Here is a 20,859-nt window from a genome sequence, read left to right as displayed (position 1 = left end):
TCCAAGCTTCTCTTAACATGATTCATGGGCTCATTACTCAGTATTAGCACATAGCTACACATCTATCCATACCACTTAGCTATTCCTCTTCCCTGAGGTTTTGCTAAAAACTGGGAAAAACAGAGGGGAAATTAAAATGATTGTAGTATACCACATATTCAGATAGAAAATGCAGACTTCCAGGTAGAAGAAGCTTTGCTATACCTATTCTTTACATCTGATCTTCAAAAGGCCTTTGTGTATTTAGTTTTAGATTCAGTGATTATAGGCCTAGAATAAACTAAGCTTGATTGATAATACTCTGTTTTTGTACTATAACAGGGCAGCCCTGGACTGTATCAAAATGTTAGCTCATTAAGAGAGCGGATATCTGCTTTCCAGACAGCTTTTCACTCCATAAAGGAAGATGAGAAAATGATTGATTGTCCAGAATTCTCAGGAGTGAGAGGAGGATTTGAGACAACAGGTTTGAGTGAGTATCAAGAATTCATTCTGTATTCTGACTTCTGTGTTGATAAAGACAAGTTTCTAAGATATAAAGAAGATTTATTTTCACTGTGAGAAAACAGTTTTTGCAGAGTTCCATTGTATCTTTAAATGGAGCCTAACATTTAAAATTGGGACATATCACACAGAAATCTGGATTTCTGGTTTCTTTTGAAAAAAATCTAATATCAAGCATTCCTGAACCTTCATTTTCACATCATTGCAATTGAGTTCTAAGTTTTTTTTTTTTTTTTCATTTTTTTAATTTTTATGTGGTTGTTCAAACATTACAAATTTCTTGACATATCATTTANAGAGTAATACTCCATTGTGTATAAAGTTTTAAATAGAGCTTATTAGCTCATATCAGCTTTAGAATAGGATATGTGGCAAATTTGAGTTTATAAACCTTGATTTTTTAATAGGATTATTCTTTTAGTTTTGCAAACATTTATGTGAATACCAAATACCCAACTCTGAGGTTAACCACATATATGTCCAATCTGATATCTTAATGATCTGCTGTATTCTTTGCTGTACCTCTTAAATTATAATTCATTTGGTTATTTTTTAGTCATTTTTTGTTTTTCCAAATACAAAGCACTTGAAATACCAGAACTCAACAAAATCTTGGACTTACTGCAATCAGTATAACTATTCCTTTAGTACTTCACATGCCTAGGTTTCAAATGATTCTCTTTTTTTTTAATTTTTAATTTTTTTTAAAGAAAAGATGCTTTTTGCTTTATTAGACTTTTTTTTTTTTTTTTAAGAATTTAAAAATATGGAACACTTCATGAATTTGTGTGTCATCCTTGCACTGGGGCCATGCTAATCTTCTCTGTATCGTTCCAATTTTAGTATATGTGATGCCGAGGCGATCACAAATGATTCTCTTTTGACTTCTTGTTTTAGTCCGCTTTTTTGCTGCTGTGACTAAAAGACCTGATAAGAATAATTTTAGAGGAGGAAAAGTTTATTTGGGGGCTCACAGTTTCAGAGGTCTTAGTCCATAGATAGCTGACTCCATTCCTCTGGGCTTGAGATGAGGCTGAACATCATGGCGGAAGAATGTGGCAGAGGGATGCAGTGCACATGATGATCAGGAAGCAGGGAGAGACTCTACTCATCAGATACAAAATATATATTCCCCAAAGCCACGCCCTAGTTCCAACCCCCTCTAGCCATACCCTTCCTGCCTTCAGTTACCACTTAGTCCTATCAGGAGATTAATTCACTGATTGGGTTAAAGCTCTCATCACAATCATTTCTCCTCTGAACCTTCTAGCATGCTTTCTCACATGAGCATTTGGGGTTCACCTCACATACAATCCATAACACTGCTTAAACCATCTTCAAGTACATTTCAGTACTTTCTGTGTGCAGTCTACTGTTAACATGTCTGATTCATTCACCTCTGCATTGCATGACCCATTCAGATGTCCTAATTTGTATTTGTAGTTTCTAAAATATCTATTATTTGGATTTTTATCTGGGTTTTAAAATTTATTTTATTTGTATCATTATTATAATTCTGCTGACTTTGAATTATCAAGGGTTAGGGCTTCTTTTTTTGTATTAAGAAAGAACTGAGGCACATTACAGTTGCATTTTTTCACAAAAGTCACAATAAAAACACAGCAGTATTAGAACATAACCACATCCTTTAAAATGTTCAAAATAAAAGGCTTAATGGTAAATTTAGAAAGAGTGAGACACCCTATTAGAAATGCACATGTATTTTAGTGTATCATTCTAAAAATCCCATAATTCTAATTAAATTTATTGTCTTTTTAGTAGTCATGTTTTCTTGCCTGTCAACTCAATCTCCTTTTTGAGTAAAAAGGTTAAAGATGTAAAAAAAAATTATTTCTTTTCATTGATAATTTAAACACTGAATTTTCCCCCAATTTTTATAGTGTACAAAATTTTAAAATAGCTTAGGAAAAAAATGTTGATTCCTGTGTCATTTTGTGTGTGTAGCCAACATGGAAAGTCTTGGTGAATGTCAGCAGTCTGGTTTCTCTGAAAAGTTACCATGCAAACGTCGGAGAATATCCTTGCAGAGCAGCTCTGATGACAACCTCAGCAATGTCGAAAGGGGAGTGATGGATCTTCAGATCCTTAGTATGGATGTGGATGGCATGTGTGCTGATGAAGCTTCTGCAGATCTTCCTGAGGTAATTCATTTATTTTACACACACGAATGGAGCTCTGGTTTCCTGCCTGGGTGGTTTAAGACTGTCAAGGCCTTATTTCAATGTTATTGCTTTCTTGTGACATGTAGATGCTAGGGTTTTAAGTTGTGTTTGGTGTTTCCTTCATGTTACTTTTTTTTTTTTTTTTTAGCTACACATGACATTACAATGATCTTGGCAATTCATACATTTGAATCAATTGGGGTATAATTTCTCATTTTTCTGACTACATAAACTAGAAATAGTTTTGATAGATATGTTGATCTTCCACAAAGGACTTTATGAAAAGCTTAAGTTCTGTGTCATCTGCATGATCTGTTATTCTAGATGGTCATGGTTTGATGGTCTTAGTCTTGCTTTCAAGCAGCTTATTGTCGAGGAAAGTAGGATCTAAACGGACAGATAATTTAAACATCAGTTACACTGCAGTTGCATGTAGGGTGATCTCTGGGAGGTGCTGCTTAGGTCTAAGGTCTTGCACTTGTTGCGCCTGACTGGGTTAATACTGGCTGGGAATCTAGGTGCCCTTTAGCAATGCCTCCTTGTTTCAAGTACATCAGGGACTTTTGTGGCTTATAACTACCTAGCTAGTAAAATTCTCTAAGAACAATAACCAACATGAATTTTACTAAAACAGGAGAAAAATCATACTCTTGAAGATCTGCTGACCGTTATGCAAGAGGGAACAGGGAGCCAGTGTCGTAGCTTTTGTTGCTTTATATTCCTTGTTCTAGTGTGATTCAGTAGGTTCTCATTTGCTTTGTGAGAGGGGCATCTAACTGTTAAACAGCCGGAACTTTTTTCTGCACCGTCCCTGTCACTTAGATTTGTATATGACAGTTATAATATATCTCTCATACTCACTAGAGATTCTTCAATTTCTAATAGGTTTCATTTGTGTCCCAGAGTTGTCCATAATCTTTGCTCACTCTGCTTTATTCTGGCTAGAGTTACATGATACTACAGAAGCCATAATGATTTTTTCTTATCAGAACTTTGATTCATTGGACATGTACCAAAATATAGAAATGGTTTTTGAATTAGTATGAATATATATTCTGTCCTAGCCATTAATGTTTCTTTCATTCTAGCTGTTTATCTTTTGGTATTTGATTATTACATAACACTTTAAGACATTCCTCTTTGAAGGTAGCAATTTCAATAGGCAACATAAATATGTCCTTTAAACTTTTTCTAGGGGACTGAAAATTTATTTTGTGAGATGTTTAGGATACAATTAAGATGAATACTCCTCTGTTAGATTCCTGTTCACTTTGAGTTTGTTTGTTAGATAATAAGGTGACTGAACACCAAATTTCCAGGTAATCCATGATGCCTACTAAAATCTGCATCAAGTTTAAGTTATACTACATGTAATAAAATATAATGCTTCTTTACTTTTTACCTGTTTTCTCTAAGAAATCATCTGAACTTGGTTTAACCCAGCCTGGATATATAGCAAAAGCATCTTCTACCTGTTTAGTGGGCCCAGAGGCTTCAAACGGTAAGTAGGGAATTTTCTTTAGTATTTTTGCTGGTTACCCCATTCCATGGATATGTTTTATTTATGTACTTATACACTAAAACTTCAGAAGACTAACATGATTCCATACTTTTTAGGAGCTTTCATGATTTCATACTTTTTAGGAGCTCTCAAACTAGTAGGAATGTGTTGGAATTATTGGAATATGAGCAATTTATTTTTTGAACTGCTGTCTTAATTGGTCAAGTATTTCCAAGCTAATAGAATGTAGTATAAAGAGTAGGGGCTACTAATATATTAAGTCTGTGTTGTTAGAGTAGCACTATATGTAAATTTTGCTACTTATTTCTCTTTTTAAGGATACAAAAAGTCTTCATAGGATGCAGAAGTTATTTATCCTTTCCCAAAATTCGTTTTCTCACATTCAGTGAGAGTTGCTACCACAGTTTCAGGCTTGCCTGCCTGTTTTTTATTTGTTTTTGTTTTTTAAAAGTAAAATTCCGGTGGGACATAGTTGTATCTTGCTTTTTTATTCATTCTGATAATTTCCACCATTTAGTTGCAGTATATATTTATATCCACTATTTTATTATATACTTTTTAGTTTTTTGTTCCTCTCTGTTCTTGCCACCTTTAGGTTTATTTGACTTTGACTTTAGAATTCCATTTTAATTTCTTGCCTTTTACCTAGGTTGCATCTTTTTTTTATTATTGCTCTGGGACTATAACATAACAATTTTTGCTTCTCATAGTCTTCTTACAATTAGTATTGTACAACTTCACATAGAATATAGAAATTTACCAGTTGTACAGCTTGATTCCTATCCCCCACCATGGCTTTTTAGTTCTTTTTTAAAAAAAATATTTATTTATTTTTGATTAAGGGAAGGTATGTTATTTACTACTTTGAATAAAATGAAGCCAGAGGGGTCAATAAATGAAGCTCTTCGTGAAGGCCAGTGTTTTCACCCCTATTAAAATATTAACATGTCCCCATTCCATGGCTGCTTCACTAATCAATTCTTAAATATATTAATTAAGTTTTCAGGCTAAGTGCTTTCCCAAGTCTTCTCCAGGCAAATAAGATAAAACACTGGGTAATACACACATCAAATAATGGTCATGGTCAGTGTTAACTTTTTTGCAAGCAGGGACTATGGGAAAGGACTGTCCTGAGCAGGAAAAGAAAGTTGCACTCAAGGACACACCAAGACTTTGCATCTTTCCAGCTTGAGAAACCTCTGCACTATTAAATCTTATCAATTCATATTATCTCTGAGAATCTGTATAGTCAGCAAAGTTCTCTTCATCAAGTGAATCTCAAGGTTCACAAATGATCAACACACAAATGATCTTTTCTGGACTGACTGTATCCTTCACTTTTGTTACAGTGATTCATATTTCCTTGTTTGTAAAACTAGATTTTCTATTTTGCAGGAGAGAAGGCTGGTAAATTTGTTGGGGGGCCAGAGCAGCGGGTACAGGTTGAGAATCAATGAGTCAATGATTGATTCGTCTTTCTTTAACCAGCAGGAATCATCCAGTTGGGAGAGCAGTGACAATTAAATCATAAATCTAAACTGTCGTGTGTGTGTGTGTCTGTGTGTGTGTGTGTGTGTGTGTGTGTAGTTGTTTTTTTAGAATTTGTTCTAATTAGTTATATATAACAGTAGAATGTATTCTGATACATTGTATACAAATAGAAAGCAACTTCTCCCTTTTGCTGAATATGGTGTAAAGTCACACCAGTAGGGTAATCATACATGTATGTAGGATAATGATGTCCGTCTCACTCCCCTGTTCTTCCCATTCTCACTTCCTCTCCCCTCACTCCCCTCTACACAATCCAGAATTCCTTCATTTTTAGCCACCCATCCACCCCCAATATGGATTAGCATCTGCTTATCAGAGAAAACATTTGGCCTTTGGTTTTTTGGGTTTGGCTTATTTCGCTTTAGCATGATAATCTCCAGCTCCATCCATTTACCTGCAAACACCGTAATTTCATTCTTCTCTAAGGCTGAGTAATAATTCCATTGTGTATATGTACCACATTTTCTTTATCCATTCATCTGTTGAAGGTCATCTAGGTTGGTGCCATAGTTTAGCTATCATAAATTGAGCTGCTATAAGCATGGATGTGGCTGTGTCACTGTAGTGTGCTGATTTTAAGTCCTATGGGTAAAAACCGAGTAATGGGATAGCTGGGTCAAATGGTAGTTTGCAAGGAAAACAAAAGGAGACAGAAGCAAGGTGCAGAGGCAAAGCAAAAGCTGCTTGCCTGAGCTGCTAGCTTTATTTATATCAATAGGTTACTTTAGGTCATTGGCATCCGTAGTACATATTGTTCATTGAATCACTAGGCAGGTTACGGACCTAGCAACATTATGCTGTTTATTCCTCAGTTATGTACTAAGTTGCAATGTGCAATGTTAGGAGCTTTGTGAAGCTCTCAAGAAAGTCCATTGGATAAAGTTATTGTTAGGTGGGCAGGTTTAGGCTCAGTGAAACATTGTAGTTGACTAACAAGAGAATTCCTTTATTCCCAGGAGCTGAGTGTCTTGAGAGCAAGGTCAAGACTGATAAGACTCTAGCCCAGAGCCTCCTCATGAAGGATGTTACCATAGCAGCTAGGCAGTGCACATGTATTAGTTATCATACTAGTTCCAGGGAAAAACTGCTGAATATTTTAAGTGTGGAAAACAGAGCACCTGTTACCCGCCAGGAGTGAACACTGCCTTAAACATTTCCACAGCCAGAATCCTTACAGTGGTTCCATTCTAAGTTTTCTGAGGAATCTCCATACTGCCTTCTAGAGTCCTTGCACCAATTTGCAGTCCCACCAGCAATGTATGAGTACACCTTTCCTCCCACATTCTCGCCAACATTTATTGTTACTTGTCTTCTTGATAAATGTCATTCTGACTAGAGTGAGATGAAATCTTAGAGTAGTTTTAATTTGCTTTTCTCTAATCGCTAGAGATGATGAACGTTTTTTCACATGTTTGTTGATTGATTATATTTCTTCTTCTGTGAAGAAGAAATTTATTTATTGATTGGGTTATTAACCCATTTATTGATGGGGCTACTTGTTTTTTTTTTTTGTTTTGTTTTTTGGTGCTAAGTGTTTTGATTTCTTTATACGTCCTAGAGATTAATGCTTTAATCAGAGGTGCATATGGTAGAAACTTTCTCCCAATCTGTAGGCTCTCTCCTCACATTATTTGTTGTTTCCTTTGCTGAGAAAAATCTTTTTAATTTGAATCCATTCCATTTATTGATTCTTGATTTTATTTCTTGTGCTTTAGGAGTCTGGTTAAGGAAGTTAGTTTCTAAGCTGACATGGTGGAGATTTGGTCCTAATTTTTCCTCTATTAGGCACAGGGTCTCTGTTCTAGTGCCCAAGTCTTTGATCCACTTTGAGTTGATTTTTGTGCAGGGTGAGAAATAGGTAATTAATTTCATTTTGCTACATATGGATTTCCAATTTTGCCAGCACCATTTGTTGAATAAGCTATCTTTTCTCCAATGTATGCTTTTGGTGCCTTTGTCTAGTAGGAGATAACTTTATTCATGTGGGTTTATCTCTGTGTTTTCTGTGTGTACCATTGGTCTACATGTCTATTTTGGTGCCAATACCATGCTGTTTTTGTTACTATAGCTCTGTAGTACAGTTTATAAGGTCTGATATTGTGATGCCTCCTCCTTCACTCTTCTTGCTAAGGATTGCTTTGGCTATTCTGGGTCTCTTCTTTTTCCAAATAAATTTCATGATTTTTTTTCTATTTCTATGAGGAATGCTATTGGGATTTTAATTGGATTGCATTAAATCTATATAAAGCCATTTCATAGATTGGTAGTATGGCCATTTTGACAATATTAATCCAAGAACATGTGAGATCTTTCCATATTCTAAAGTCTTCTTCAAATTCTTTAGTGTTCTGTAGTTTTCGTTATAGGGGTCTTTTTCCTTTATTGTTAGATTTAGTCCCAAGTATTTTCTTTCTTTCTTTTTTCTTTTGCTATTGTGAATGAGTGTAGTTTTCCTAACTTCTCTTGAAGTGGATTCATCACTGATGTATAGAAATGCATTTGATGTCTGAGAATTGATTTTATATCCTGCTGCTTTGCTGAATTGATTTATTAGCTCTAGGAGTTTTCTGGTGGAATTTTTTGGATCTTGTAAATATAGAATCATCTCATCAGCAAACTCAGTTTTACTTCTTCTTTTCCTAGTTGTATCCCTTTAATTTCTTTCCTCTAATTACTCTGGCTAGAGTTTCCAGGACTATGCTGAATAGAAGTGGTGAAAGAGGGCATCCCTGCCTTGTTCCAGTTTTTAAAGGGAATGCTTTCAATTTTTTTTCCATTTACAATGATGTTGGCCTTGGGCTTAGCACAGATAGCATTTACAGTGTTGAGATATGTTCCTACTATTCCTAGTTTTTCTAGTGTTTTGAACACGAAGAGGTGCTCTTTTTGGTCAAACACTTTTAAGTCTCTTGATGTGATGAATTAGGTTTATTGATTATTGTATGTTGAACCAACCTTGCATCTCTAGAATGAATCCCACTTGATTATAATGCATTATCTTTTTAGTATGTTTTTGTAAGTGATTTGCCAGAATTTTATTGAGAATTTTTGCGTCTATGTTCATCAGGGATATTGGTCTGACTTTTTTTTTTTTTTTTTCCGTGTGAGTTTGTCTAGTTTTGGTATCAGGGTGATATTAGCCTCATAAAATGAGTTTGGAAGGATTCCCTCCTTTTCTATTTCATGGAATACTTTGAGGAATATTGGTGTTAATTCTTTGAAAGTCTTGTAGAACTGAGAAACCCTTAGTTACACTAATGAAGAGAAAGAACACCAAATTACTAAAATTCATGATAAAAAAGAAAATATCATGATGGATACTACTGAAATACAGAAGGTAATTAGACACTATTTTGGAAATTTATACTCCAATAAAATAGAAGATCTCAAAGATATCCACAAATTTCTAGACCCATATGAACTACCCGAACTGAATGCAAGAGGATATACACAATTTAAACAGAACAGTTTTGAGCAGTGGGATAGAAGAAGCCATCAAAGCCTACTAACTAAGAAAAGCCCAGGACCACAGGGATTCTCCAGCCATCTCCAATGGCTGTGTTTGAACGTGGAGCTGTGAGCTAGGTCAGAGTGCCACAGTGATCTGGGCTTTCTGGAACTGGGAAATTTCACTCAGTGGTTCCTGGAAGAGCAGCTTCCCTTCCTTAATGATTCCAACATTGCCCATCCTTCACAAATGGCTCCCAACACGGTAACATGTTATTAAGTCTCCAAGTGTTGGAGTAGCTTCTATTTTTTATTTTATCATTGATTTCTAGTTTCATTCCATTACAGTCTGATAGAATGTAGGGTAGTATTTCTATTTTTTTGTATATGCTAAGAGTTGCTTTGTGGCATAACTTATGGTCCATTTTTTGGAAAAGGATCCATGTGCTGCTGAGAAGAAAGTGTATTTGCTCAATGATGGATGAAATATTCTATATGTCTGTTAAGTCTAAATTATTGATTGTATTATTTAGTTCTACAGATTCCTTGCTTAGTTTTTGTTTGGACGAACTATCCAGTGGTGAGAGAGGTATGTTAAAGTCACTCAGAATTATTGTGTTGTGGTCTCTTTGATTCTTGAAATCGAGAAGAGTTTGTTTGATGTATGTAGATGCTCCATTGTTTGGGCCATGGATACGATTGTTGTATCTTGTTGATGTATGATTCCCTTAAGCAGTATGAAATGTCCTTCTGTATCCCTTCTGACTAACTTTGGCTTGAAGTTCACTTTATCTGATATGAGGATGGAAACCCCCATTTGTTTGCGCAGTTCACGTGAGTGGTATTTTTTTTTTTTTTTATCATCCTTTCACCTTCATACTGTGGATGTCTTTTTTCTAGATGAGTCTCTCCTAGACAGCATAGTTTTGGGTCGTTTATTTTTTTTAATCCCAGTCTGCCAACTGATGAATTTAGGCCATAACATTCAGGGTTATTATGGAAATATGCTTTAAATTCCTGGTCATTTTAGTTTATTTTTGATTTTTGATTTGACTTTGCTGATTTTCTTGTTTACCACAGAAGGTTTTTATTTGATCTTCAAGTCTAAAGCTAAGTTTTGCTGGATATAAAATTCTCGGTTGATATCCATTTATATATGTTATTCCAGGACCTCCTGGTATTGAGGGTCTGGGTTGAGAAATTAGCTGATATCCAAATTGGTTTATTTATTTATTTATTTTTCTTCACAGCCTTTAAAATTCTGTTCTTATTTTGTGTGTTAGTAATTCTCATTATAATGTGCCTCCGTGCAGGGCTGCTGTAATTTTATACATTTGGGGTCCTGTAAGCCTCTTACAGTTGATTTTCCATTTCATTCTTTAGATTTGGGAGATTTTCTGATATGTCATTGAAAAGATTGTGCATTACTTTGGTTTGTATCTCCATGCCTTTGTCTATTCCAATAAATCTTAAATTTGGACTTTTCCTGTTATCACATGTTTCTTGGAAGTTCTGTTCATGATTTCTTGCCATCTTTACGGAATGGTCAACTTTATTTTCAAGAATATATTTTGTCTTCATTGCCTGAGATTCTACTTCTAAGTGGTCTAGTGTGTTCGTGATGCTTTCTATTGAATTTATTATTTGATTTATTGATTCCTTTATTTCGAGGATTTCTGCTTGTTTCCCTGCTCCCCCCCCCACAATCTCTTACTCTATTGAAGTGATCTTTCACTTCCAGTATTTTCTCTTTGATTTCACTCCTTATACTATCCTTTACTTTGCAGATTAAATTAACTATGTACATTCTAAATTTCTCTGATATTTCTTATACTGTGTTGTCTATGGATTCTATTGTTGGAACATCTTTTTGTTTGAGGTTTGTTTGAGGCACTTTGTTCCCTTGTTTTTTCACGTTGTTTGTGCATTTTCCCATCTAGAAGTATGGATTTGAGGCAGTACAGTTTCTACCCTGAAGTCCAATTATAGTGTCCCTGAAGGCTTGTACCTCACTTTTAAGGGAGAGACCAATAATAACAGCACCCAATGCAAACAATATACAACCTTAAATAGCTCCTATTTTGGCATCTCCAGTTTTGTTGCAATAAACAGAAATGATGTGTTCAATTATTGTCTATAGAATGAACAGTAAGTTTGCTAAAAGGGTTTATGATTTCAAATGATGGACAAACGGGAGAGAGGATGTGATATTTATGAGGGAGAAGAAGAGAAAATAGAGATAAAAAGTTATAGTAAGAGCAAAGGAGGAATTAACAGAGGTTGGCTGTTAACATGAGAGAAGTGAGAAAAAAAATCTAGTGAGACAGATAAGTGAGGGAGAAAATATATACAAATAAAAACAAAATGTGAAAATATAAGAATAGGGGCTGGAGTTGTGGCTCAGTGGTAGAGTGCTCGCCTAGCATGCATGGGGCACTGGGATTGATCCTCAGCACCACATAAAAATAAAATAAAGATATGGTGTCCACCTAAAACTAAAGAGAAAATTAAAAAATTATATTTTTAAAAATATAAGAATATACAATCACACTGTAATATCCTATTCAGACATCTCACTCCTCAATAAACTGATACATGAAAAACATTTGGATTCAGAGATGGTAGAGATGTGAGGGGGGGGGAGGAAAAAAGGAAAGTCTATGGAAAACTGACCAATTGCTTTTGTTGGCTTTTAAAAATTTTCTCAGCTTTTCTTTTCTGATAGATGGGGTTGTCTGAAGTTTGATGGTAGCTCCAGTCCAATGGGTGCTGGGCGGGTTGGCTGGGCAAGCTGGGAGCAAGATGCCTTCTCCCCCTCTTTACATCTTCCCACTTGTTGTCACCAGCCCCTTCTCTCCCTTACACTTCAGGACTCACTGAGCTGGAGAGAGCCCGGTTTTCTCCAGTTTCTCCAACCGGGGAATTGGGCCTAGTCTCTGACTTTCCACGGGCTTGCCAGGCCCATGCTGACCCACATAGTCTCAGCTGCAATCTGATGAAGCTGGGCTCCAGATTCCCCAGGCTGTGCCCTGCTGCAGTCCCAAGATCTCAATGATGTTCCAGCTTGCAGAGAGACCACCAGGGGTGTGCTCACACAAAGGAGCAACCATGCAAAGAGGCAGCCAGATGGCGGCCACTAGCACACCCAGCAAGAAGACCTCAGGTGCAAGGAGACCTGCATGTACCCTGACAGTATATCTCCAAGTCTTGGCCGATGTCCCCAGACTGAGGCAGCCGCACCCCCCAGATGGTGGTGGGGCAGTGGCAAACCTGCAGAGCCTCCCAGGCCCTAGCTAGTGTCCCAAGATGGTAGCAGCAGTGTGTAACCAAACCTACAGGTTCCCTGACAATGGACTTCCAGGCAGCAACAGGCATTGAGCCCTGTGTGTGGACAGTCTGCAGGCAGCAGGCAAAAGGTAGGCAAACAGCAGCAAGGAATGCAGCCTCCCTCTAGTTCACCATCTTGGATCCCTCCTTCTTCATTCTTTGTACTGGAAGTGTCATATAATACGTATACTTTACTGTAGCTCCATAGCTGTTACAATTTTTGGTTTTAAGTATTTAAATAACAGGGGAGCTAGCCTTTTATATTTGCCTAGTATATATCGTTTCTGCTCTTCTTCATCCTTTCCTAAAGATTAAGTTTCCTCTGGAATTTTCTCTTACCTTGAAAAAGAACTTCTTTAGCATTTTTTTGTAGAGAGCATGTGCTCTGACTTTTAATTTTAATCCCATGATAGATGGATGGATAGATAGAAGCCTGCCTGGTCACTAAGGGCAGCCTGCTGCAGAGGCTCTTGTAGGTTCAAACTCCTTTATTGCCCGAACTCCCACGATTGCCACCCACGTGGCCCTTCCAGGAACACCCCCAACCGGAAATCCCTCCTCCGGAACTTCACCAACCAACTCCCAGGAATCCCTGTGAGAACTCCAAAGTAGCAGGCGCCTGAGGTAGACAGCAGGGGTCTATATACAACTAAATACGCAGCTTAACTTAACCATTATCATCTCAATGGTTCGCTGGTGTCACCTTTCAACCACTCCCTTCTGTCAAAAATGCCATGCATCTTCCCTACTCGGCTGTGGCCCTCAACAGCAACCAGCTTATGAGCTTGTCACTATGATGACATAAGGCCCTCTTGCTTCCTGACCAATTCTCTTTGCTTTACTGTCGTGTGACTTTGCTTAGGAGTGACATAGTCCTTAATAATACTTATAAATAGTTTTATAATATTTATAAATAGTATAGATAATAAAAATCATCATTTTACCAGTCACCTTACTCTACCTTCTGTCTAATACATGATGAGTATCAAAATTTCACTTGAGCATGCCAGTAAGCTGCCCAAAAGTTCTTCAATGAGACAGGGAAAAGTGGGTCTACTACGGCAGTGGGGCCTTATTATGAGTTACACTGTCTGGCTGTTTGGTGGCTTCCCAAGAGGTCATGTTTCAGTCAGTGTGCCTCCAGGAAGAGTAAAACAATCCTGTAAAATGGAATTAAAAGTCCTTTGTTAAGGGGGCACCTGGACAGGAGGCCTGCATACCTTTGATCTCTGCCTTCAGTACAGTCTCTGCCCCTTCTGTACCGCTGCAGAAATTCAGAATAATTATGCTGCTGGTAGCCTCATGTGTCTCGCGGCACTGCTTGTCTGACCCTGCTGTTATTCACTTCACACTCTTTCTCTTTCCCTTCATGCTTCCAAGTCTTTCCCTCCTGCCTTTTTTTTTAACCTATAATTTATTTCTCATAAAGAAAAATAATTTTTTTGTGTGTAAATATGTCTCAGAATTTTTCCTTTATAGGAGAATTCTTACGTGTAAGTAACTAGAATAAAATTCAGATTTATCTGGGTCCTTGCACTTACCAATGCAGAATCCACAGATGTGACACATTGACTTGGTTTGGTTTGATAACCTTACCTGCTTCTCATTTCCACCTCTCTTGCATATTGCCTCTGATTTTCAGCAGTAAAATTGCTCATTACTCAATGATTTGCTTAGGTTAGTTTTATAATGCAGGTAATAGGTATTATGAGCCAAGGTAGACTAGCAGTGTATGGCTCATTTGTGGTGCTGTTTTCCAGCCTCTGACCTGGATTTCTATGGTGGCCAACATCTCTTGCTTGCTTTTTCCCCTTATTCATCAGTTTTGAATTACAAACTGACTGATGGCCACTTCTCTGTCTTCTTTTTATGAGTTCAAATTAAATCCCAGATGCTCCTCCCTGAACAGGATATATAAGGTTTGAATTTCTTCATAGCATGCTATTGTCTTTGCAATACATCAAATATTTTTGGTCTAGAACAAGGAGATTTGGACATCTCACAATCACATGTTCATCTTGAAGAATGCAAGGTTCCTGATTATGTAGAGGGCACAGAATCAAGTGATGCTGTTTTAATTGACATACTGACAGCAGGGGCAAGCTCAGACACAGTCCCCGAGGCCAAGTCATCAGCTACCACTGTGTGCAAGAGGGACATTCCATCCACTGACTCCTTTGTACTTCGTTCTGTATTGAAGAAACCTTCTGGCAACCTTTTTGCAGAGAACTTACAGGTAAGAAGAGAATCATATTTCCTATAGCAAATGAATAAGAATTCATTTTTCTTCAAAGCAATACCTCTGAAATGTCATGTATCATACTAATGTAAAAGGAAATGTAATGTGTCAGTCTGTTACCTATCTATCCAAAATATTTGGTCTTAAAAAATAAGTCTTATAACCAAACTGTTAGGTCGGTGGTGGCGACTTGGTGGCCACTTAGTGGCAACTTAGAACAAAGCAGCCCACGTCGGAAAAGAACATCAATCAGATGCCAGCGGAAACGCCTGTGAATCAGCCACATCTCCTGACTAACGCCTGTCAATCCACAGGACCCCCTGGCCAATCCTGGAGTTCAGCCAACTCCCCTGACCAACTTCAAGGGGGCAAGGGACCCTAGAAACACCTTTTCCTGTCCCAAGCCCTTCCCTTCCTGCTGTAAGCCCCATAAAAGTCCAGTCTGGTTGAACTTCCGCGTAGTTTCTCCTCAGACCCTTCTCCTGTCCCCTCTGTGGGTCTGATCGAGTTCTGCCTGGGAGTGATATCTCAATAAAGCCTCCCCCGCCTGATCTGACACAAACTTTTTCCTTTTTTCTTTTTCTATTTTTGGTTCAGTATTTCTTTATTACACAAAGTACTGCAGTGAATGTTTCTATACATATCTCCATAGATATTCATATGATAATTTCTAGAACCCAGATCCTTGCACTGTCACCTTGGAGCTTGAGGAAATGCACTATCTCGGGTCCTACTCAAAGAGTTAGCATTAGACCCTGTCTTTATTCAAGAAACCCAGGTGATTCATGGGCGTTTTAGTATCAAACTTTTTTCTCTAAGCTTAGTTGATATGAGAAAAGAGGAAGCTGGTGGGAAATAGGTGCCATTCATTGAGGAGTGTCTCTGGACAGTTCTGGTATCTTTATAGTGGTATACTCCAGGACAGGTGAAAGCCCCATTTGGCATGTAGGTTAGGCTTAAGGGTTGTTCGGTGAACCCAGGTAAGAATGATGTTAAAATCTGTGTCAGGTTGCTCATGGAGGCTCAGGAGTCAGTGCCTGTTGTCAAATTCAGACTCAGAAATGTAATAACTGAGCAAATTATTTAACCTTTTCTTGTCCTGGTTTTCTGCCTATAAAGGATATTAGTAATTCCCGTATCTGGTAATTTTAGCATTCAGTATATTGATAATTATATTTATAATATATTGATGCTGATATTAAGTTAGCACCAGTGCCTGGCACATCAGAAATACAAATATTTTTTTCCAATGCACATGCATTTTAACACACAGCTATGCTGACAGATTTATTTTTAAAGCCAAAATGAAGTGATTACCTTTCGTCATCATGGTCAGTTGCTATTTTAAGTGTTTTATCAACTTTTTGATTGAAGAACTGATTTAGATCTCTAGTACAGCACTGTTTATTTATATCTTTAGGTTAACTTCTCAGATAACACCTTAATGACGTGTATAATTGTTTTTAAAAATATTATATAATAAACATCAGGTCCTGCCACTAGGATGATAGGAAGGCATGATTGTGTAGAGAATCTTTTTACTAAGTTGGCCCAAGTTACTTGGCTTACAAAATTCAAGTTATTTGCTAACTTTTATGGTTGTTTTAATTAAAAATAAATCTAAAGGTAACCATGATTTTTGTGTGTATGTTAACTTTCTTCACAGTTTTGTTATGTACATTTGCCTGGTCAGGAAAGAGAACTGATTTGAGACATAGCAGGTTTAAGGAGGTTCGTCTGGGGCAGAATTATTCTTGGCACGTGCTGCTCTTGGGATGGATGTAGTGGAGAAAAGGAAAAGCTCTCAAGAACAGTGAGTGGGTTGAGGCCGTACAAGTAGGTGGTGACTCAGAGGGGACTTTGACACAGTCCACAGGCCGAACTCTCCTAGAAAGTCCAGCAGCCCTGTGTTCCCCTTGTCTTTCTGCAGAGTTCACAATATCCCTCCTTTACAGTTTGCCTCTCTGTAATCTTCATTTGGATAAACATGGACAAAAGCTGCCTTCTTTCGTGTAATGAAGGCAAGAAATTTGAGCATTTATGGAAGGTGCAATTCTCATGTTACAGATAAACACATCCGGTTAACTCATTTACCTGTTTAGTTTTTTTTTCTTGTTTTAGTGCAATTCTTTTTTTTTTTTTTTTAAAGAATTTTTAATATTTATTTTTTAGTTTTCGGCGGACACAACATCTTTGTTTGTATGTGGTGCTGAGGATCGAACCCGGGCCGCACGCATGCCAGGCGAGCGCGCTACCGATTGAGCCACATCTCCAGCCCTTAGTGCAATTCTTAACACTTTGGACTCTTTGTCTACTCTGTCTCATCCTATACCAGATGCAGTACACTATAATTCTAGCCACTCATATTTCCTTAATTTTATTTTCTGGGTTAAAGATGGAATGATTTAACTCACACTTATGGATTTCTGTTCTTAAAATACTATGTGCCAAAATAATATGTAGAGAACCCATTTTTCCTTTGTATCTAACATCATGATGTTTTAGAACAATTATGAAGATTAAGATAATCTTCAGTACTATACTGTCTGCCCTTGACAGAAAAACTTCAAAATTGACATTCTTTTTTCTTAATTTATATATTTATTTCCTCAGTAATTTTATATCATTTTAAGGGTACAGTTCTTACTCATGTTGATTAAATTTATTCTCAAATATTACATTTTTATGTCAATTTTACAATGACTGCTCACGTCAAAATTGCCATTTTTTTTTTTTAATCTTTATTTTACTTATTTGTCTTTATGTGGTGCTGAGGATCGAACCCAGTGTCTCATCTGTGCTAGGTGAGCACTCTACCACTGAACCACAATCCCAGTACCCTAAAATTGCCATTCTTAATAACTACATGTACATTTCTTTATAGAGAATCACTCATTGATTATCATTTTTGTTTAGGAGCACCATGACAACCACTGTGATGATTTGATTGATCCAGGCTTAATCTCAAATCTTTCCAACTGTTTCGAAGAACAAAAAGCAGGTAAAAAATTCATATTTACTTTTAAGCCTGAGGGCATCATTTTTCTTGTTAACAAAATCTAATATATCCCATTTTCAGTGATCCACTAATGCTTTGATGCTCCTGAAATTATGTAGGAATGAAAGATGTTTGGGAGGGATTGAATTTCTTTGGAGAGCCTTACTGAGGCTGAGTGTGTAGTTCAGTAGTAGCTGGCCCAATATGGGGAGGCCCTAGGTTCTGTCCCCAGCACTGCAAAAGAATTTTTTTTAAATGTTTGTCTGTTTCACCTATGTCCATTTTATTTAATGGTAGAATTATAAAGAATATATATATATATATATATATATATATATATATATATATATATATTTCTTTTATATATACGTGTATGTGTGTATGTATGTGTATATGTGCATGTGTGTGTGTGTGTTGGGGAGGGTGCTACTGGGGATTGAACTCAGGGCCACTGAGCCACATCCCCAGCCCTGTTTTGCATTTTATTTAGAGACAGGGTCTCTGAGTTGCTTAATGCCTCACTTTTGCTAAGGCTGGCTTTCACCTCGCAATCCTCTTGCGTCCCGAGCCACTGGGATTACAAGCGTATGCCACTGTGCCCAGCAAAAACTTTATATTTAATTTTATAAACTATTAAGATATTTATGCAAAATTATACTTTAAAATCTGTGCCATATTCTCTTTGCCATTTTGGATTTGCTTTATAAACCATCTTTTATTCAAATAATAATTTGAATTAGGGCTTAATTTTTTAACATATTCCTATTTATTATTTGTAGAAGATCAAGAAAGTCTTAAAACACCGGCCTTTCTAAATGTGAGGAAGAGGAAGAGAGTTACTTTTGGAGAGGATCTAAGCCCAGAAGTGTTTGATGAATCTTTGCCAGCAAACACTCCATTGCGTAAAGGAGGAACACCTGTCCGACAAAAGGATTTGAGTAGTGTTAGTCCTCTGCTACTTGAGCAATCACCAGTTCCTGAGCAATTGCCTCAACCAAATTTTGAGGACAAGGGGGAGAATCTTGTAAGTGTGATGAGTGCAGAACAAGCTTGTTGGATTTTCTTCAGGTCATACCTGTTTTGTATGGGCAGTAGCTATGCTTTGAAATCATGAGGTAGACTAAATGAAGTGCCACCGTTTTTTTGTTTTTTTGTTTTTAATTTTTATTGTTGGTTGTTCAAAACATTACATAGTTCTTGATGTATCATATTTCACACTTTGATTCAAGTGGGTTATGAACTCCCATTTTTACCCCGTATACAGATTGCAGAATCACATCAGTTACACATCCATTGATTTACATATTGCCATACTAGTGTCTGTTGTATTCTGCTGCCTTTCCTAGCCACCGTTTTTTAAATCTAGTTTCTATGTAGATTTTTTTTTCCTGTTTTTCCCTCTTACAAACAATACTTCCATGATTCCTTGTACATAGCATATTTCATGGGACTTAACTGCTGTAAGATGTACCATTGTTCTTATCAGGTCTTTTGGTCGCAGCAATGCAAAAGCTGACCAAAACAGGAAAAGTTGTATGATCATCTCAGTAGATGCGGAAAAAGCATTTGACAAAATCCAGCATCCATTTTTGAGGAAAAAAAGAAAGAATTAGAGCAAGCAGATTTAAAAAAGGATATTTCTTCAAATTGACCAATTTTATCTATGAAGTCCATGGTCTGTGAACACCGTGGCAATTAATGTGTTTATATTGCCACTTTATCCTTGAAGTTCCAGGAATAATATTGTAATGTTAGATTTTATTTATTATTAGGTTTTCTTACTTACTTTGCAGGCTTTAAACAAAAGTTTTTGTTTGTTTGTTTGTTTGTTTTTTGATGGTACTGGGCATTGAACCCAGGGCCTTTGCATATAAAATTTAGTGCTTTGCCAATAAGGTACTGTCCCCAGCCCTTTTTAAATTTCGAGACAGGTTCTTTCTGAGTTTTCCAAACTCGCCTCAAATTTGTGATCTCCTGCCTCAACCTCCTGAGTAGTTGGAGTTACATGAGGGCTTCACCATGCCTGGAATGATGTGAAATTTTTTTTTTTTTTTTTGAGAGAGAGAGAGAGTGTTTTTTTTTTTTTTTAATATTTATTTTTCAGTTTTCGGTGGACACAACATCTTTATTTTTATGTGGTGGTTGGAACCCAGCACCCCGTGCATGCCAGGCGAGCACGTTACCGCTTGAGCCACATCCCCAGCCCCATGTGAAATTTTTAATAAACCAAAAAGTAACTTATCAATGAATCATTAAGCAACTTTCACTTTTTAATAGAAATTTTGGTGGATTATAATTACTAACCATGGTTTCATTATAAAAATGATTGTTCAGTGTTATAAAGAACATGTATTTTTAAATCTAATATCGTTAACTTCTCTTTAATCTTATTGCTTATTATAATCTTATTACAATTCCTCTTACCCAAATAAGACATTTTTCTTTTGGGCAAATTATTTATATATTAACTGAATTTAAAGATATCTAATTTCTACCACTCCCCCATCCCCGCCCCCACTTTGTTTAGGAAAACATAGAACCACTTCAGGTATCATTTGGAGTTCTGAATCCTTCTGTTTCTGAGAATCTCTCAGGTATGACTTATATTTGTTACAGCAATTTATGCTTGGTTTTAAAAAAACAAACTACCACTGTAGTTATTTAAAAAGTTTATGGGAAGTTGCTTATCTATCCCTTTCCATTCTAAGTCCTATAATCACCCACTTTTAACTTTCTGTGATGGAAGTTAAATCTTGAAAATCCTTTTTTGAAGTGCTATGGGACTCTCAATTCTTAAGTATCAACAGTAAGCGCCTATCATATTTTGCACAACTGGAATGATTTGAATTGTAAGATAAGGGTTATTCTTAAAGATCGAAAATGTTTCATCAATATTAGCATGGCGTTTTTGGCACATGTACTTCCAAGGACCTTATCTTTTATTAAGGCAGCAGAGATTGCTCCCAGCTCTTCTTACAAACCAGGCATTGGTTGGTAAATGTTATAGATTGGGCTCTTGGAGTGGGAACAATTACTCAGCCTTACTTCCCTGGTTGCAATCCTTTAATGGGTTCTTGTTGACACCAGC

The 20,859-nt window shown here is 36.8% G+C and overlaps 1 protein-coding gene and 1 non-coding gene across 3 annotated transcripts in view; one reads left to right on the top strand and one right to left on the bottom strand.

The window, feature by feature from the left end:
* The window catches only part of Cdca2 (cell division cycle associated 2), a 51,865-nt gene that overhangs the window by 9,768 nt on the left and 21,238 nt on the right, over positions 1 to 20,859 (top strand). For both annotated transcript variants that reach the window (XM_048801563.1, XM_048801562.1), the window contains exons 5-11: positions 322 to 472; positions 2,470 to 2,666; positions 4,104 to 4,188; positions 14,514 to 14,770; positions 17,690 to 17,774; positions 18,551 to 18,795; positions 20,299 to 20,365. In XM_048801563.1, coding sequence (XP_048657520.1) covers positions 322 to 472; positions 2,470 to 2,666; positions 4,104 to 4,188; positions 14,514 to 14,770; positions 17,690 to 17,774; positions 18,551 to 18,795; positions 20,299 to 20,365 — 1,087 coding nt within the window. The remainder of the gene's footprint in view (positions 1 to 321; positions 473 to 2,469; positions 2,667 to 4,103; positions 4,189 to 14,513; positions 14,771 to 17,689; positions 17,775 to 18,550; positions 18,796 to 20,298; positions 20,366 to 20,859) is intronic.
* LOC125616400 lies at positions 1,265 to 1,371 on the bottom strand. Its single transcript, XR_007347039.1, has one exon. It is a non-coding gene; the product is annotated as a U6 spliceosomal RNA (small nuclear RNA).

Source organism: Marmota marmota, unplaced genomic scaffold, assembly GCF_001458135.2.
Source record: "Marmota marmota marmota unplaced genomic scaffold, marMar, whole genome shotgun sequence".
NCBI classification, from domain to species: domain Eukaryota; kingdom Metazoa; phylum Chordata; class Mammalia; order Rodentia; family Sciuridae; genus Marmota; species Marmota marmota.
The sequence above is the reverse complement of the archived record's forward strand: the minus strand, read 5'-3'. Positions and strand labels throughout refer to the sequence as shown.